Genomic DNA, 21,050 nt, shown 5'->3' with positions numbered 1-21,050 from the left:
TGGTACAGCCTAGTGGTGCTTGAACAAAAGACCAACCCAAAAAGGTATACCACAGAACTAATTTTCAGATTAGTAAGGACTCAGTGCAGTACCCAAGACTGGTAGACACCTCTTTCCCAGAGCAGATAAGCTCATTGATTGGTTAGTGGCTTCCAAGAATCTAAGTACATTTGATTCGACCTCCAGAAACTTGCAATTGCCCTAACTGAGGGAAGAAAGACCCGATCAGCAATCTCAACTGCTGAGAGCCATTTCCAATTTAAGGCAATGCTCTTTGGGTTGAGGAATGGCCCCACCACCTTCAAGAGGTTAGTCAACAGTGTATGGAGACCTTTGGTGCAGGATGATATTGCTGTCTTTCACCCCACCTCAGGGACATTTTTCAGGCCGTAGACCTGGCGAGACTGACTAACAAGTCCAGCAAGTGCCTGATGGGTCAGGGGTCTGTGTGTATCTGGTCACCCTAGTTTAAGGAGACATGTGCAGCCTCTCCAGCCCATAATCACATCCATAGTTGCTAGCCTCATAAAATTCAGACTCTAGTCAGGGCTTTCCAAAGTCTGACAGGATACTATAGGATGTTTGTTGAGGGTATGTCACCATTGGAAGTGCCCTGTAATAGCTGGCTTCTAAGAAGCAGCTCACAAAAGTCACATAGGCCAAAGACTGTCAGAAGACCTTGACACCCTGAAAGAGATGTGTGTTTTGCACCTGTCCTCACATCTGATTTCAGGAAAATGTTTGTTGTCCAAAGGGACCATAGTATTGGGGCAGTGTTATCATGTTTGATTGTTGAAAAACCAGTTGCCTTTACCAGTAGTTGACAACTTCCTGAAGAACAGCATTGGAGTGCCATAGAGAATTTTTTTTTTGCTGTGGTTTGGTCACTGAAGAAGCTGAGACCCTACCTGTTTGATACTCACTTCCAAGTTCATATTGACTACAGGCCTCTCAGGTGGCTCATGCGGAGGAGAGGAGAAAACCTCAAACCATTGAGGTGGTCTATTTCCTATATGGAATGAACTTTAGTGTGGAGCATGGACCTAGAGGGTTCCTTCACGTAAAGGATAAGAACTGCCATAGGAATGGCTAAGTTAGTCCTTACATTTTACCTGGAGGGTTGGGAGGAACCATATGAGACAGTGTCTCTTTTTGTATGGTCACCCCTATGTTTTGTGGACTGAAGCCTGCTGGTCTTGTGTACAAGGACACTGCTAACTATGTCACAGGGCATGTGCTCTGGCCCCTAAAACATGTTAAAATTACCCAAAATCCTAATTGGCATGTTTAACTTTCCTACAAGGCCACAGTATATGGGTCCTAAAGTACACCAATGATGTGGAAAGTTAAAAGTCACTTAAGGACTACAGCACTAGTGTTCCTTGATTGCAGGCCGACCACTGTAGCCTGGCTGCTGCAATTTTCAAACGGCTACCTGACCTGCGTAATAAAGCCTCCCTTTGAAATATTAATAAGTCACCCCTGTGTAGGCTTTGTAGGCCACAAGACAGGGTGCATGACATTTAATAGTAAGACATGTAGAAATGTAAAGTTAACATGCCCATACAGTGACTAGCCACCAAAAGCAATTTTAAGTGTAGAAGGCTGGCTGCCCCATCGAGAAATAGTAGGAAGGATTATTAAATATGAATTATGTGTCCTCAGGCTAGGGACCAGCTACAAAAATAATTCGGGGACTGTTTTTAATATTCATTAAAATTCCAACTATATGGTGAATTCAGACACTTAATAAAAATTAGAACATTGGAATGTTGGGAGCTCCATTGAAAACATTTGCGTGCTCTGAGCTTATAATGGCTGGTATAAGCCTGGAGCTCCAACATTCCAATATTTCTTTGTTCACAGCTCTGGCTGTGAACAAAGGCTTCAGGGAGCCGGAGGGGATTCCAATTCCCTCACACTCCCAAAAGGCTTTGTTTTTTTTGTTAGAACATTCTGTACTCTAGAGACAGAATGTTCTAATGACCTTATAGCCCTTCGTAGATGGGCTATACCGCTATTAAAGTCCCTCTCCCTTTTTAAAGGCCCTCACCTTCGGCTCGGGGCCTTTAACACTGGAGAGGGCCTTTAATAGCCGGTATAGACCTCTACGGCGGGCTATAAGGCTATAGTAAGGGAGAGGAACCTTCAGAAATGTACCTTTTTCTTGCCTGAAGCACCTGGAGGCTAATTTGCCTTTAACTGTCTCCCAGCTGATGAATGGCCCAATGATTTGCAAAAACAGCAAAATTGCTTTAAGAGCAAAGACAAAGGATTGTGTGTAGGCTGGAGTTTTGGGCTGCTGGGAGGAAGGCAGGTTGACAGTGCCTTGGAATTTAGATTACTTCAAAGGGGCCTTCTCTGTCACAAGCACACATCAGTTGATACCTGCACATGGAGGAGGGCATTGCTCATTACCCATGCCTCAGCCCTGGGTGGGCACACAGGCTCTGCAAAGGGGGAAAATTGTTTATCTGCCTTGAATTTAGTGAGTGAGGGGCACTGTGGGATTGTTTTGGAGTAGAATGAAGGACTGAGCCTACTATTTGAGTCCTGTGAAGAGACCTGGAGGGCTAGACCTGTTTCCACTTGCACTCAGGGTTAACAGGTGGATTCTAATGATCAGCTGGATGACCTTCTGTGTAATCTACAGATCCACAACGAGCAACAAGAGTTCTCTTTTTCTGAAGAGCTGAACTGATCAGTACCAACTGGACCTTGCCTTGACCCAGCTGGTGACCTCTGCAGGAGGGACTCATGACCTCCAATTGATGTGCATGAGGTCCTGGGACTCTTGGCCGCATCTAAATGGACGTATCCTAACATCCCTCAAAACCTGGGAAATTTTCACCTTCAAGTCTTCTGGTGGAGCAGAGCAAAAAACACAGTTGATGGACAGAATGTAGAACAATGTCATACATTCACCCCAGTACAAGTATCTGGGCCTAAATCCATCGTTTTTTTGCACTCCACACCACCCTGGGTTAGACACTGGCTATATGCAAATCAGCTCTGACCCTGTGCCTCATGGGAACAGTCCAGTCCGAACTACCAAGCCATGTCTTTCCCAGACCGGAATCAAGCATCCAAGGACCGGTTTCTGGCTATCAGCCTTCATCAGCCTGGATAGCTTGACTCTAGTGGTGTGGAGAGCCTGGGACTCACGTCTGAGTATACCCAGCACACAAGCAGAGCAAACCTGCCAAGTTGATCCAGCCAATGTATGTTGCTTTTGGCCTGGAGGAACACTTTTCCCTGCTTGTAGCTTGTCTGCGGCATCAGGATCTTTCCAGGAAGTTATCTAGACATGTTTCAGCCCGATTCCATGTTTCAAAAAAGACAAAGGGCCTGGTTAGAGTAATAAGACAGATATCCAATCTGCCTATTACAAGTGCCATTGAATATTTATTGCGCTAGTAATACAGTGGACAGGATATCTGCCATTACCAATGGCTTTCATGAGACATTATCTAACACCTGTGCAATATTGTGTAGCCCTCCTTGGATACACCCTGATGCCTTAGGCTGCTGAATGATTTTGACTTACGGAAAAAAGACCAAGTCCCCCAATAAAACCTCTACCAGGTTGATATATCTGACCTGTGCTCCCTTTTAATAAACCTGAACTCACCAGTTAATCCACATCGGAGCTTTCCTATTTTTCCAGCTCTTTTGACCTAAAGCTTTAGAAATCCACATCTCTGGTTCTCCTTATTGGTGTCAATATGCCCATTGTTCTCTATTTTTATAAATTGGAGTGGGATTTTATTTGTTGAGTTTTGACTTTTCTTTACAGTTTTGGTACTTCTACATGCTTTACTCATTTTCTTGGGTTAAGACTGTTTGCACTGTGCCATAACTACCAGGGGTTGAATTAAGTAACTGAAACTCTATCTGGACCTAACAGCATATTGACCATATTACTTGTGGTAAACTATTATCTACTCCAATTTTTATTTCTCAAAAGGCTCACTCACCCTTCTATGATATATTGCTTGATATGTTCAGGTGACGAAACTTTAAAAATGAAATGATTATTTGCCTACCTTTTTTAGTTTTCTTTGTCATATAACTTTGTTTATGTTAATATTTCAATCAAAATATTGAAAAATGAGTTAAGATGTACGTTTTGTAATTTGGAATCCAGCTGTGATTGCAATTCAAAAAGTAAGCAGCCTTTTGAAAAACTATTTTCTTAAACGTATATAAGGGCAACTTGATGAAAGAAAAATTATATACTATATACTGTGCGATTGAGATGTGTCAAAAGGAAAGTCTGTATTTCTCTTATACCATGATCTTATAAAACAACTGTTTTCCAGGCCATTTATATTATATGGAATAACATCATTTACAAAATAAGATTTAATTTCTGAATGACATATACATCTCAAACCACTAATCAGTGAAACTACAAACATGAGTACTTACAATGATCTCATTGTGGACCAGTTTAAATTTGTTGAAGGAATATGCATCAAGATCCATTGAATATTCAAGAACATTATTCGGTGGTGAAATGTCATTATCTGTACATGTTAGCTGTAGCAGAGAGGTATCAATTGGAGTTGTTTCTGGAAGTTGAATACTGCATGACCACCACCAGGGAAGAATAGACAGTTTGCATTAACACACTGTTGAATCAGATTCAGGACACCTTCAATTGCCATTCTTGAAAGCTAGCACTAGTCATATATTATAGGTATTTCATCAGATTAAAACATGGAAATTCCATTTTCATAAATAATACAATAAAATACATATCAGCAGATCTAGTTGAATATTACCATAATATGACAGACACCCTCAAAAAATACCAGAGCCAGCTTTACACAGTTTACACCTTGCAGTTTACACCATGCAGATGTGAGCGTTGTGAGTGCTGCTCATCCTCCCTAAGAACACCCCAATATAAATACTAAAGCACATCTACTTTATATATATATTGACATCCTGTTACCCCCTCTATAAAAAGTAAATTTGCCTATATAAAGAGCAGACTAAACGCAATATAATTTCAAAGTTCCTGCACATTAAGAGATGAGAGTACAGGTTCAATCAATTAATAACGTTAGTCAATTAATTTCAAATAGTCCTGAACGCAAACATTAAAACATTCATTATAATCACAATATACAGGTAAAAAAACATTTGTTGTGCAAGTGGTAAATCAAGGTACTATTCAAACAGCATTCAAAATGCTGAGGGCCTCATTTATGAAAAGTGACACATCGCTGTGTGAAATCCGTCTTGCGTCACTTTTCATTGTGCCCTCCTTGCGACATGCAGGATGCGTCATATTTACAGTATGACGCATCATGTCGAAAGGAGTTACAGATACGTCAGTATTTCTGACGAATCTGTAGGCGCAATGATGAAGCATTGCTGGAGAGTGTCACAAAAGTGACGCATCCCCATAATTGGGCAAATCCCATTTCAAAATGTGCCTGCATCAGTCTTACGCTTGCTGTGAGGCAGGCATAAAATATTGACGCATTTGCATCCTAGAAGTGACGCAGTGAAATGTCATAGATTTCACTGCGTCACTTCTACGAGGCTTACTTGCAGCAGAATGCCCACCCTGCATACATTATACCTGGCGCAGGTATAATTTGGAGCTGGGGTTTACATAGTGAAGCATGTATATAGATGCGTCACTTTGTAAATATGACGCAACATGGTGTATTTTTTACTCTGCTGGTGCGTCACGAAAAGCGACGCACCAGCAGTGCAAAAGTATATGCAAACAAAGAATTTTATCGAATTTTCACTGAATTTCGTAAACATAAATCTACAAAAGGAACTCATCTCATTTCTCAAGAATTTAATGACAAACTTAGAAATCTTTATACAACTAAAGCAGACACTGGACTCTTATTTAAAACCAAGGAAAACCACCAGGCCTTTTGCTACAATCTACTCCAAGGGTAGGCTAACCCAGCCTCTGCAATCCTTCAACCAACTGTCAAAAACTGAATATATAGATCTTGTCAAAACAAGCAGGCCAGCCAGCTACCCTTCTGACCCATGTACACCAAAAACATTAAAGAACATTCTTTCAACTACTTCTGCTGCCAAACCAGTCAGAACAATCATCAATAATACTTTACCAACCACAACAGGAGTTTTTCCAGAAGCCTTAAAAAAAGGCATACATACGTCCATTACTAAAGAAAACAAACCTGGAACCACACAACCCAAACAACCACAGACCACTTACAAAAGGACATATCCTGGGCAAACTGATCAAAACAACAGCATTCACCCTGATGTCGCAATTCACTGAAAAAACTTCATACTTTCTGACTTCCGAATAGGAATCAGTCCAGGAAGAGGTGCAGAATCTACCCTCTTCTGTCATCTGGGATCACCTTAAAAACACGTCAAACCAGAGCGGGGTCACTGCACTTCTCTTGGACCTTTCAGCTGTCTTCAACGCAGGTCATCATGCCATTTTAATCCGAAGACTGTGCGAAGGCAGTATAGAGGGGACTGTTCTTGAAAGGATCACATCCTACATTCAAAACAGATCAAATATCATCCATACTCGCCCTTTCTCATCCACCCCGTACATCCCAAAAGCATGGGTCCTGCAAAGATCTAACATCTCACCCATGTGCTTCAACATATACATGAAGTAATTTCCAACAATGATCAATTAATTTCAACTCACATGCTCTAAACTAACTATGCAGATGACACGCAAATACTTCTCACACTCAAAAGCACTAAAGACATTGGAAACTCAAAAATCTTCAGATGCCTCTGAGCCGTTGATCAGTGGATGACATGAAGCCATCCTAAATTGAATCCCGCCAAAACTGAAATACTGACATTTGGCAACTTGAAAATGTATTAGCCATTTTGAGTCTGGCCTTTACAATCTTGGGATGGAAGAAGTAGTGAAGGCTAGATGAGGATAAACCTGATAAACATCTACAAAAGCAATTCTCTTCCCACTGTAGCTTTGAACTCTCACAATACATCCAAATAGCAGCTCCCTAGGTTATAACTGGCAAATATTTGTGCTTGTAAACTTTTAATACGGACAAAATTAGTGTGCTTCCAGTATCTCTTACACAGTCAAACTTGGCACGAAGTAGCTATTAAAACGAAGATATCTATTAGAGACACAAGATGAACATTTGCTATGTGATCAAATACAACCCCCAAATACAAGAGCTCTTTGACCATCAATGTAATCGTTCCTTTATAGCTATGGGTATTATTCTACTAGTTTGAGAGCCACATGCCATGTAATTGGGTTTAGAATGTTGGTCTCAAGATTTAAATTCTTCGTAAACCAAATTAAATTATCAATAGATCCTGTAAGGCCATTTTGTGCATGCAAAATTAAAACTGTGTCATCAGCACAACGATGGGATGGGATAGAGCCAATCTTGAGCATATCCTTACCTTTTGAAATTAAAAAGTCATGCAAACCATTTAGACACAAAAGAAACCAAACAGGGGCATGGACACATCTCTCACTGTCTGAGCCAAAGGGGCTGATACATCCCCCCCCCAGTCTCATACCTAACAGTTGCTATTACTCCACAGTGAAAAGTACATTAAACATTTACCAAAGCATCAAGCAATCCTATCTCCTCAAGTATAGGCCAGAACTAAGATCGGTAAACCCCATCAAAGCAGTTGCTTGAATCCATAAAGGAGAGGGCTAAAGACAAGAGTGCAAGAGTGTCTGAGGCGATCTATGGATAGGTGAAGTGTGGCTCAATGGCTCAATGGTTAGAGCGGCAGACCCTGATGCAGAGGTCTAGCCCACGACCAGGGGTCGGCGGGTCTTGGGCTCAAAATTCCGCGGACCTGATAATTCTCGCCTCGGTGCCTATTCCAATCATGGAGTCCCACTCTGCAACTCTGGGCAATAGCTTGCTTAATCTCCACAACGGCCCCCACAATGCTAAGGATGCCTGGCCTCCACCTTGGGGGTGCCAAGGAGTGGACGCCTCACAGGGAAAGCCAGAATGGGTTCCACAGCGGTATTCGTACAAGCGCCTTGAGACACTTGAGGGTGAGTAGTGCTCTATACAAGTATCAATTTACATTTACATTTAAAGACAGCCTCTTGGCATACAAGTTTAAGAATAGTTCTTGTGTTTGGAGTCCGTCCCTGAACCTGTATTAAATAACACTGATGACATTAGTTTTATCTACCCATAGTCTCAATTCTATGGAGACTAATGTGGCCTGCAACAATAACACTAGATACTAGTAAAGAGATTGGTCAGTGGCAGCACAGATCTGCTATATTACCCTTTGTATAGACAGAAACAGTAGCTGCAGAATGATGTGACTTAGGTATTCCAATAGCAACCTCTGCGTTCAAAACATTTGTGATAACAAGTGCCCCATTATCTAGATTTTCCCATATAAGTCTATGGACACTCCATCTAGGTGGGAGGCTTTATGGGAGGAGCAAGCAATAATGACAGAAATAACTTCTTGAAGCTCAAAACTGATAGCTCAGAAAGATGATGGGGGCATCTCTCGCAATAAAGTCCCACATACAGATTTTAACAAATAAAGGATTTTAAAATGCTCAGCCCAACAATCAGGATTAATATTCCTACCGAGCCCATCTGAATTGTGTTTTTTGGAGCTGACAATCTTCCTAAAACCTCAGGGATTTTTGGTTCTACACGCTTTGTCTAGTTCCTTCCTGATCAACAGGTTTCCTTCCCTTAATGGCTGTTTTCTAAGCATGTCTATTTCTTGATAAATCAGTCTGGATTTTGGGATGACTAATGAGAGCAAAACATAGCAGACAATTGGCTTCCCTACATCTACTATAGAAGCAACCTGGGTGTAGGTCAGTATTGCTCTTAACAGGCCTTAATAGAATGGATTTAACATAATAGTTAAACTGTGGGAAAGCATCAGTAATCAGAATTGGAGACTGGTGGACAACAAACAAATAATCAATGAACAATTCTAGGTTATCTTTAATAGGGAAAGTATTGTTGTAATATGTGTGAATTGCCAACTTAACTTAGACCCTTTCTTCCACATCCAGATATTCATTTTTAAGGTTGATGTTTAATCTCCATTGGCAATCTAAGCAAAAGCTCATTTGGATTATTGCCACAAAAGCCATTTTTATTTGTGACCCCCGAATGAATAGAATTATTCATAGATTTTTAAACAAAGATGTAATTGGTGATGATACCCTGACTCCAACCAATAAAGGTTTCAACTGTAGTAGATAAGCCACATTTTAACAAAAAAATAGACAATTTCACTCCCTAAATATAATTTCTGACAGAAAGAGGGACCTCCTCTGGAATTTTGGAATGGATCACTGTTAGACCTGGCACCTTGGCATGGGTCTCCCTTCCATTGCTGTTGCCTTGTGTTTTTGCTGGTTATAGATGCTTGTGGGCACTGTGCCACTGCTGTCCAGTGCCACAGTGCAAGTGCTCCCTATGGTAAATTGATGTATGGATTAGTGACTCCATGATTAGCTGGTTTGGTATACTTTTCAGACCCTAGTTCAGTGCACTGAGTGGGCCCAGGGCTTGTAAACCAAATGCTGCTGGTGGCTTGCAGCACTGTTTGTGCCACCCACAGAAGCAGCCTGTAAAAGTGTGTCTCCGGTCTGCCATTGTAGAGCCTGTGTGCAGTCTGGGACTGCCATGTTGACTGGGCTAGTGCACCCACTTTCCGTTCCCTAAACCTTCCCTTTTCTACATATTAGTCACCCCCTAAGGTAGGCCCAAGGGCAGGGTGCATTGTAGGTAAAAGGTAGGACATGCCCTGATGTGTGTGGCATGTCCTAATAGTGAATTACAGTAATTTTCGTTTTTCACTATTGCAAGGCTACCTATTCCCCATAGGCCAGAATGGGCAGTTTGATTATTACATGTTATAATCCTAACTGACTCAGGGAAGTAGGTAGAAATTCGAGTTTAGTATGCCTGAACTCAGAATGATAAAATGCATCTTTTAGTGTAGTTGGCTTTAACATTCTGTGTTTGAAAATACCACTTTTAGAAAGCAGGTATTTTCTTGTCCAACCATCCAAGCCTGCCTCTGCTAGGTTGTGTATTCCTTGTCTGGAGTTTGAGTGACAGGGGCTGGGGGAATTCCAGGAGACAGGGTGAGTCAGCACAGGGCTGAATAGAGAGATCTGAATGCAGATGGAAGGGAGGAGTTGTACCTTGGACCTGAATAGGGCTGTGCCTTCCCTCCACAATGCTGTCTCTACCTCCTGTGGTGTGTCTGATGTCCCTGGCCTGCAATGTGAAAGGAAAGAAGGAGTCTTGTCAGCAAAGTGCTCCAGGACTGACCAGAACTGGCTTGGACTAGGCAAAGGCCTCTCTGCCTTCAGAAAACAAAGAGAGAATTTAGTTTAAAAGTGGGTACCCAGACCCCAGAACTTCAGATCACTTTTGAGAAACAAGAAGAAACCTTTGCCGAGGAGAGGAAGCAGAGAGACTGAGGAGAGACTATCCCTTAGTGTGAGGGATTGGCCTGCAGTGGTTGCTTGACTGCCAAAGAGAGGAGAAAGGACTTTTGTGCTACTTTCATTCAACTTGTGAAGTATCTCCAAGGGCTTGATATAGAGCTTGCCTCCTGCTGAATTCTCAGAGACAACAGACTTCCCCCACCAGCTCCCCAAGAGTTCTTTGCCTGCAGCTGTGCTGGGTTTTCTGAGGGACTGCGTTTCGCAAGAAGCTGGAAGGGGGACTCACGAAGGAGAAGCATGTCACCGAACTGCTGCAGTTGCTTCACAAGGCAAAAACGCCTCGCATCGCCAGAGAAGAGGATCGACGTCGCATCAGATGCCGCCACATCATCAGAGAAGCTTGTCACAGCTGCAGCCACAGCGGCTGTCGTTGCATCGCTGGGTAAGTGTGTTGTCGCTGCAAGCTGTCGAATCATTGCCGAAACACCTCACATCGCTGGAGAAGAGGATCAACGTCACATCAGGCGCTGCCGCATCACCAGGAAGCGTGTTGCAGGGCCTGTTGTCGCTCAGAAGAATCGTTGAAATGTCCCACGGCCATCGCCCGTGCACGCATCGTGTCGCATCAAAGAGAAGACGCCATTGTGTTTATTGCACCGGATCTTCATTGCATCACGGCGTTGCAAGCCGCATCGCCATGGAAGTGCAGTAAGAAACTGACACATCACCTCCCCACACCAAGAAGAACCAACGTATCCCCTACGCATCAGTAGGGACCCGACGCATCACCATTCTTGCATGTAAGGAACTGACGCATCACCTTCCCTGCAACACTTTTGTTGTATAGCGTTATGCATCCAAAGGTACATTGAACTTAAAGTGTTGCATTTTACATCTTAACAGAACTGAGCTAAGTCTACCATTGTTAAAGTACAGTATTTTTGTGGTATTGTGTTAAGTCTATATAAAAAGACTTATTTTTATACTACAACTTCGGTGGTGTTTATCTGTAGTGTTGTCACTGGGTTACTGTATGTGTTCACAAATGCTTTACACTCTGCCTCTGACATAAGCCTGCCTGCTTGTGCCAAACTTCCAAGGGAGTGAGCAAGGGTTATTTATTTTAGGAGTGCACCCCCTTACCCTGCTAGACGCAAGGGTCCCTAATTGGTCAAAGGTACCTACCTCTGCAACTAGAGAGCCCATTAGGGCATGTATGTGCACCATATGCGCACACATGTGAATTTCAGGGGTGCTTCAGGGTGTCCTTATGACACCCTTGCACCCTTGAAAATGTTCTCAATTTGCGATTCTCAAATTGCGAATCACAAATTGAGAATAACTTCCCCATCATTCCTATGTGCCTCCTGGCCCATAGAAATGAAAGGGGGATTATTCCTTAATTGCGATTCGCAATTTGCTCATCGCAATTAAGGAATTTTAAGAAATCACAAAAAAAACGATTTTCTACATACATCCCTATTTGCAAATCTCAAATAGCGGTTTCTAAAAAATCGCTATTTTAGATTCGCATATCAGGATGTTGATACATCTGCCCCTTAATGTGAGTGTAGGAGTATATAAATGAGTATATGTGAGACTAACTTATTTGAAGAGTGGGTGTATAAATAAGTATCTGCTACTCTCAGTGATTGTATCAGACAGTAAATATGTGTTAGTATCTGTATAAATAAGTGATGTGTTATGTCTATAAATAACGAGTTGGTGTGTATAACTGTATACATGAGTAAATGGGTATGTGATTGATTCTTTGCATTACTGACTAGGTGTGTCAGTAACTATATGGATGACTGGCAGAGTGTGACTGCATGTGTTGATGTATGAGTGCATTAAAGAGATTAAAGTTAATGGATGTGTGTGCAGACCTAGGAAATAGTGAGTGGTATGTAGTATATGGCATTCTTGTGTGTATGGTTTTAAAAATAGTAGTCTGCATTTTAGAATGGGTGTATAAAAGTTTATATTGGGGCATCAGCATGTGCATCAGAATATCACGTGGATGATGTCATAAATTATGTAATTAGTGATGTCATTTGAGATGTCATCAGTGATGTCATCAGTGATGTCACTGACCATGTCATGAGTGATGTAATATGTAACATCATTAGCAGTGCATTGAGGGCGCGTGAGTTATAGTGAGCTCAATTAACTATAACAGGAACATTTCTCTGGCTTTATATGATTCAAATGTCCAACTATAACGTCCCTGAAACCTATTTTTTTTTGTGAATTTCAAAGGTTTTTTAAAAGTTAATTTCATATTTGAATGTTTATGAAACTTATATTGTTTCTATTTTTTGGGGAAAGTTTTTGAAACCCTATTATCCTTCTTTTTTTTTACTTTAAAAATTATGTAATGTTTCATATCTTCCCCCAAAAAAATGTATATCTTTCTCTTTATTTTAGGAAACTGCAGTCCCATACCAGTAGTAAACCAAGCTCCATCAACACGCGAATCCTATCCGCCATATTGCTAAACTCATAAATGATGCGCAATTCGTATCCGACAGGTTCGTGGCACCCCGTCCCGCGTAACATCATATACGTATGAAGTCGCGCCAGCTGCTACTTTGGTATCCGACGGGTACACAGTACCAAGCCATGCGTTATGTCATGTACGTATGGGGTTGCACCCTTTGCGTGTTGCGTATGCGACAAGCACATGCTGCCAGGCCCTGTGTTACGTTGTAGACGTATGGTGTTGCGTCGGGTACGCCGTTGCCTCATTTTTTTATGTCTCAAAACTATATCTAAATAACTTTAAAGTGTATATGAGAGCAAGCGGTAGTGAAAAATATTTTAAACATTTATATATTTCTAACTGATATTATGATAAATATATTTTCACAAAATCGTGTTGGGTGCATCCTCCACGCACCCTCGACACACGATTGCCATGTGACCTTAAAAAAAAGCATTTGGTTGTTTCATAACATTTCCCATTGTAAAAGTTGGAGGACCCCACCCATTTTAGTCATTTTCTGTACAGCGTTTGATGAGACACACCCATTCTGCTTAGAGAGCTTTTTTGAAACATTTTTTAGCTGTGTACACATATCTTATACTACACACAACATGCAATGATCATCTTGATCAGTATTCATGGTCTGTACATTAGCCTTTCATGTGTGATGGCCATGCATCTTGCATCTGAAACATTACATCAAAAAAACAAATGTGTGTTACACGATGACCCTAGTGTGTGTGTGTGTACATTATGGTATTGCCTTCGGCCTGGGTATTGGTGGCTCGGAGGAGTATCATCAGCCATGGGCAAAGTGCACATCCTAGATCACATGTGACAAACAGTAAAGAGTAATGTGTACATTTGTGTTGCTGTATGCTCTGTTGTCCGGCTTTACCAATATAGTAGTGTGTCATATGTGAGACTTTCAGATTCATGTTTCACATGCACTGCTTGACAGTAATGAACGTTATCACTATGTATGACGTAGCCTCACTGCTGATCCTCCCTCCATCCGAGCACATTCACATGTGTGCGCTTTGCGAAAGCAACACTTTCAATAATACCGCACACCAATTACATGCGTGTCTGCGCATATCCACAAGCTTGACAACGAAATGCAATGTTGGCCATTCAATGTTTTTGACCAGCAAATCATAAGCGATAGTTGCCGCCCTCCCAGTACATGCTACATTAATGTAAATTGTGCATTATGCGAAGTCAAAACTGCAACAGTGGACACACACATAAGTACACTTTCTGGCCAGGCAGGAACTGAACAACGCCCAGGTCCCTGGAACAATTATTCACACACCTACGCTGGCCTGGCATATGCAAGCCCAGCCCACTTTGCGTATGCATTGATAGGATAACGATGACGCCACATGTCCCAGTTCTTCCATGCTGCCTCAGGTGATATGGCCGCATCCACCTTGCATATCACAATGCGCTGTAAAAAAAAGGGTTCCATAAGGTTTACATCATCCTGCCAATCAACACTGGATATGAATTGTGAACCTACTAGACATCGTGTTTTGAAAGGGATCCATGAGGTGTACACCATCCTGCAACCAACACTGCATCTAAATTGTGAACACTGCTGCCCATCGTGTTTGGACACACAACAATGACAGCAGGTGAGCAGTGGGGCCTGGGTGCCCAGGGGCTGTAGTTGAGGGGGTGCTGAGGGAGGGGTGGGTGCATCAGCCTGGCTGCGCAGGAGCAAACAGGCGATGTTGCCATGCGTAATGATGTGATCTCTGTCCTCATTCAGTCACTTGTCTGTCTCATTTTAAGGACCTGATGGAGCGTACCGTAGGCCTGAGCCAGTGGGGAGCGCAGCTCTACAGACATGTGGCATTGACTTTTGGAACCCTGTAGTGAGCTAAATACTAAAGGTACATGCACACAGGCTTGCGTCACTGCGTTACATGCGCCCATTTTGCTTCTAGCATACGCTCTGTTCCCTTGTATGTGAACGTTGCCATAACATATTAATTTTTAACCTTATGTATTCTCATGCACTTCATCTCCTCTTTGAACCACGATTATCACTAACAGTTGGTAGATCGTACTTCAAGAAGGAAGAATGCACTCAACTGGTGTTCTCCATTAAGCTTCAAATAAACCTTCATTTACCTCCAGACATTTCCACCATTATATTATTTCTCCCCTTTCAGACACTGAATTGGCTGCGCCAAAATAGGCGGAGCAGGTGCTTATCCCGTGATGATGCCCTGGGCATTCTGACGCCTTCCATCATGGTATCAAGACACTGTACCCGACCGGAGACCTGCTGAGCCACCCTAGAGAGGCACCCCAGAGTCAGAGCTTGCACCGGCACGTCATTGGACACACCAGTGGTGGCAGGTGAGCAGTGAAGCCTCGGTGCGCAGGAGCTGCAATTGAGCACAGTGCGGGGGAAGGGGCTGGGGTGCAGAAGCCTGGGTCCTGGGCGCGTTTGCAGAGTCGTGCAATAAGGGGGCGTGGCCTCTGGCCTGATCTCGTTTAAAAAAATATACTTATTTTGCTAAGGGGGCCTGTGTAGCCCCCCCTTCCTTTTTCTTTAATGGGGCCCCGGGTACCCGATCCCCCAGGGCCTCACCCCCCAATTACAATTTTAAAGAAATATTTACGAAAGGGGGCCGCGTGGCCCCCCTCCATTGGCCCATTCCGGGCCCCGGGGACCCCATCCCTGGGGCATGGCCACATTTTTTAGATATTTTTATGGAGGGGGGCTGCATACCCCCCTTCTCAGGCCACTTAAGGCCCCGGGGACCCAATCCCCCGGGGCTGGCCATTCTTTTATTTTTTTAAACTTTTTTATGGGGTTAGGGGGCCGCGTGGCCCCCCTCCCGGGCCTCTAGTAGCCCCAAGGACCCCATCCCCCAGGGCTGTCCCACTCCGTTGAGGACCATGTGGGGGGTCCCCAATGGGCGGTCCCGCTGGCTTCCCACCTCCAGCGGGAGCCGGCATGGCTTTTCCACATGGGGAGCAGCTAACATGCAGCTCCCCATGTGGATAAGCAATCTGCTTTGCTTCATTGAAGCGAGAGGAGGTTTCCCTGCTCTTGCTTCAATGAAGCAAAGCAGTTTGCAATGGCAGGGTGGTGTCAAGACTCAGTATCTGGAATTCCTGAATTCCGTAGGAGCGTCTGGCTGAAGGTGCGAAACTAATCTCCCAACTCCCCTACTCCGCTGAACCAGATGTCTCTGGTCTCAGAGGCGAGGGGTAAAGGGGAAGTGGAAGAAAAAACAGAGAGACTGCCACACTGGTGTCTTCACTTCTTATTCTTCAAAGATGAATGCTTCACCTGAAACAGTAAACAAACAATTACTAAGCTCTTGCAACACCTGGCTAGAGATTAATATTACTTCTACTCCATCTAACCTTTACCTGACAGTGTGTGGGCATTAGCCTCTCTCTAAATTATTGACCAGAGATTCAGTCTTTTCTCCTGAACTGGACCACTAGAGGATTTGAAGAAATGAGTCTTTATGGAAGTTCACTGTAGCAGTACATTAAAGGTGGTAAGCAAAATATATATATTTGTATCTACATTCAGGAACCTGCTAACAAGTGCAGTCAGCCGACTGCTGACTGAATTCCACTGAACACTGTAGGAGAATGTAGCTGGAATCAAATCCTGAGATAGCGCTCAAGTAAAATGTCTGGCTGGAGTGCGCAAGCTAGAAAGAAAGTCTGTCCAAGAAGAGAACTCAAAACACTCCAATTGTCTCTAAGCAGAAAGAGTTCTCTCAAAGGCTTTTGGAAGTCTTCAAAAGACACAGGCAAAACGAACTTGGAAGCACTGAATACACTGGTAGTCTGAAGAGATGTGCTCAACACTCTGCTGCACAAACGGAAGACAAGGAAAGTTCTTACCGAATATGCAGCGTGAACAGGTACACTCGGAAATATATACAGGCCTCTGAACACCACTGCTACCGGTCGCTGCAATAAGGACTTCTACTGAAGATGCGGGAATATACTGGACTCTGTAGAAATTCAAACCCCTCTGCTCCGCTGAAGCACGGAAGCCGCTGGGTTACTCTATGAAGGTGTATGACGGGAGTCCGCAGATTAAACAAGAATAAACAACCGCAAAAGAAAGCGGTTCTAAGAGAGCACGATAACACTACCGTCTCTCTGAGGTAAACGGTTGAAGTGCAAAGCGGCTAAATTGCACGTGCACCAAATAGCACCTGGAACGCGAACTGGTCAGAAAGCTAAAGCGCTAACTGACATAGCGTTCAATGGCACCAGGAAAGGTTTCCACCATCTTGGACCTGAACCTAGCTACCAACTGTCTCCAGCAGGTTGTGTGGCAAAGATTCTTTGTGCTCTTAGACGCCTTGCATTGAGGGGTTGAAAGCGGTGTGAGGCTGTGATCTGACCATTCCTGACAGGTGGGAGCCGCGAGGCTCCTGCCCTGCCATTGCAAACAGAAGTGTCCTGTGGTGGGCACCCCGGGACACTGCAGTAGCCAGCCCTGGGGAGTGGGGGCCACGGGCCCCCCTCCCACATTCTTTAGAAGCCCTGGGCGGTGGCGGTCCCCGGGGCTGGGGGGCCTGAGAGTCCCCCTACCCATTTGTTTCAAGCCCCGGGGGTGGCGGTCCGCGGGGCTTGGGGGGCCGGAGAGCCCCCCCACCCAATTCAAAATAGCCCTGGGATGGGGGTCCCCGGTGCTGCGGGGGGCCCAGTGAGCCCCCCGCATATATTAAATTTGAGCCCCAGGGGTGGCGGTCCCCGGGGCAGTGTGGGGGGGATTGAGTCCCCCACACAATTTTTTCAACAATGCCCCCGGGATTTGGCCCCCGGGGCAAATTAACATATTTCCCACAAGAGACCGCATTTAATTTTTTTTTATCGCGTACAATCCGTGCTTCCAGTGATTTAAAAAAAAAAACACTTTTTTTGGGTCCTGGGGGTCCTACTGGGACCCCCTGAGCAGGCCTAGGGGGTCAGGGTGTGTCTACCCTGCCCCCTTTTCGCATTTTGCGGCGTTTGTTTTGATTTTTTGTGCCTCGGTTGATGGCTGCCAACACTTTTTGATTTTGACTGTTGACAGTCAATCAGCATGTAGCTCCTGCACGGCAGGGAGCTTGTAGGCTGCGCGAAGGGTACGCAGATAGTACTCAGGATCCACCACGCCCATAGATAAATAAATGAGTTTAACTGTCATTTTCTCAAGAACTACTGAACAGATTTACACCAAATAGGCAAAAGGCACAAGTTGGAACTAAGAACTACCTCTCTGTCAAATTTTGTGTAATTCCGTTCAGCAGTTCAGGCTGTAGACATGTCTAAAGGTCCTATGGAAAATTGCATGGGGAAAACAAGTTTTGGGACCCCCCCTTTTTTATCTGCCCCCGCTTGACCAATCACCCCCAAATTTTCAGGGAAGGAGCGGAACTGAGCTGGCCAAAGGTTCGGAAAATGTCCAGAAGATTCATCAATCAACGTCAAAGTTATTCCAAATAGTATGTTGCGGATTTCCTAATAGTTCCTAACTATAACTATCTACTGGGTCCACAAATTATAAAAAGGCAAGTTGAAATTAATGTGTAAAGCATTAAACTTAATATATGCAGTGCTGGTCTCTGTCATTGGTACTTGCTCTTTCCTTTTAACCACTTGGATGCTAATGACAAGGGTAACTCGTCATGCCCCTCCCATTCATTTCAATGGAAATCTCATTATATAGCCTAAGTGGCCTTAGCAGCTAAGTGGTTAAATATGTACATTTCTTCATTAATATTTAACTCAATAGGAGTCTTGCTCTTGAATCTTAATATGACTAGATTCCAATTTTCTTAGTGTCTTTTCTCGATCACCCCATCAGATGGATTTGAGTACACTGTCTATCACATAGTATTTCATATGTCTGTCTTCATTGTTATGGGTGATTGCTAAATGGCGTGCAACTGGGCATGAGGAGCCTCGGCTCTTAATTGCTCTCGTATGATGCAATATATATATATATCTATATTATTATATAACGAGGAAGTGGCGATTCCGCCGGGAGCCCGCCGTTGCAAGCGGCTTAAGCTAGCCAAATTCTGTGTGTTGTTATATCTATATATATATATATATTACCTACTGGTGGTCGCCAGTAGGTAGTTATAGGTAGGATTTTTTTCAATGCAAAATCTCAACATTCTATTTTGAATAACTTTGGCGCCGGTTGACGAATCTGCCTGAAATTTCCTCAAATTTGCCTCGCGGCGCTCCGCTCCTTCCTTGAAAGTTTGGGGGGGGATTTGTCAAGCGGGGGCCGAGATAAAAGGGGGGTCCCAAAACGTGTTTTCCCATGTTAATTTCCATAGGGCGGTCAAACTCACTTTTAGCCCGAACGGCTGAATGGATTTCCACCAAACTTGGCAAAATTGTAGGGACTGGTAGCCCGATGTGCCTTTGCTATGTCTCAAGATATGTGCTCCAGTGGTTTTTGAGTAATTTAGGTTCAAAAGAATATATATATCTATGTCCGCGCCCCGGTACACGCACCGGGGAGCGCTCCGGGCGCGCCACGCGACTTGCGCATGCAATGCTGATTGGCTCTCGGGTGTCTGTAAACATTCGAAACAGTCCGGAGCAGCCGCCATTTTGTGTCTCGGTAAAATCGAGACATAAGAGGTGGAAAAATCAAAGAGGGAAATGACCATAAGGGGGCAGAGTAGACCCCCCTGACCCCCTAAGTTTGAGGTGAGGGCTATAAAAGAGCCCCGCGAGGCAGTAAACCACATTTTTTTTTCGATTTGCACGGGGGGGGGGCACCCGGTAAGCGCACTGGGGAGCGTACCATGGGGAAAAAAGACAGACTTTTCCAAAAATGAAGCCTTTTTTTATAAATTGGAGGTAGTTCTAAAAATAACCGTTTTTTTTCTTCTTTTTGTTGTTTTATATTTTTTAAATGTTTTTTTGAATATTTTGTACTTTTTTTGGCTTTTATGAACTATTTTGTATTTTTTTTGGTATTTTTATGGGGAGAAACGAAAAAACAGGGAATTGAAAATGGCTCAACTGGAGCAAAAAAAAAATATGAAAAAATTAGGGTTTCTTGGGGCATTTGTGGTTGTCCCCAGCAAGGACGATGAGCTTTATGCTCAGTTCACCATAGGATATGGTCTTCCCACAATAAATACATTTTATACGGAAATCCGCAAACCGTGGCTGAATGGAAGGGATCGTCTCACTTGCCTCTGGTCCCGACGGAGTGGGTTGCTTTCTTCTTAAGGTGGTGCTTGTGGATTGGGGAGGGTTACTGGCCATTTCCCTCATCTCTGCAGCAGAATAGTTGATTGGATGCTTGCGCTGCATGTGGCGAATCATCGTGTTGTTTCCGAATGAATATTTTTTATTAGGGTTCCCCCTAGAAAGTTCCATGCCACAGATAAGGCAAGTCACCTTGGCTGCATTTACTTTTTTCTTCCCCTCTGGGATGGAAAAAAACTCCCATATAATGTGTGGTCTTGGCTGGTATGGGGTATTGTGTTCTTCAAGCCATCTTCTCCTCCCCTCCTCCTCCTCCTCCTCCTCTTCCTCCTCTTGTTGACCACCAATGTAATCTTGTGGTGGTCCTCTTGGTGGCTGTGGTGGTGGTGGTGATGCAGATGCACCAGCTGCTGCTGCTACTGAAGCCATTATATAGATCAAAAAGGTACAGAGAGGTACAAACAGGTCTTCCTAAGTCAAAGGACAAAGTCAGAATAAGGAAAAAATGTGGGGTCTTTCATCCTTTTGAAAAAAACATTTATTGAACCAATGAAAAGTGTTATTTTCAGGTCACAAGACCAGGGACTTCATCATTATGAAACTAAACTGTTATGAACCAATGAAAAGTGTTATTTTCAGGTCACATGACCCGACGCGCTTACGCTACGCGCCCCGGGGCGCTCCATGGGGCGCGTCGCATAAGCGCGTCAGATGCTTACGTTGTGTGATCGCATTCGCTCGAGTGCTTCCGGGTGCGCTTACGCCTTGCGTATCACGCGGACGCGGCTACGCGATACGTCACGATCATGTTTTTGTTCGCGATATTGGCGCGAACGGGACGCTCCCTGGTACGCGCCCTGGGGCGCTTCATAATACTATGCTTTCCGGGGCGCGCACCGGGAGCGCTCCGAGGCAAAA

The 21,050-nt window shown here is 43.9% G+C and overlaps 1 protein-coding gene across 1 annotated transcript in view; it reads right to left on the bottom strand.

Moving 5' to 3' along the window:
* LOC147751482 (cadherin-related family member 4-like) overlaps positions 1-21,050 on the bottom strand; it is an 866,423-nt gene that overhangs the window by 327,874 nt on the left and 517,499 nt on the right. Inside the window, exon 14 of the mRNA XM_086938604.1 lies at positions 4,432-4,588. Within this exon, the coding sequence (XP_086794730.1) occupies positions 4,432-4,588 (157 nt within the window). The remainder of the gene's footprint in view (positions 1-4,431; positions 4,589-21,050) is intronic.

Source organism: Lissotriton vulgaris, chromosome 1_1 (genome assembly GCF_964263255.1).
Source record: "Lissotriton vulgaris chromosome 1_1, aLisVul1.2, whole genome shotgun sequence".
Classification (NCBI taxonomy): domain Eukaryota; kingdom Metazoa; phylum Chordata; class Amphibia; order Caudata; family Salamandridae; genus Lissotriton; species Lissotriton vulgaris.
Note: the sequence above shows the minus strand (reverse complement) of the source record. Positions and strands in the feature narration are given on the sequence as shown.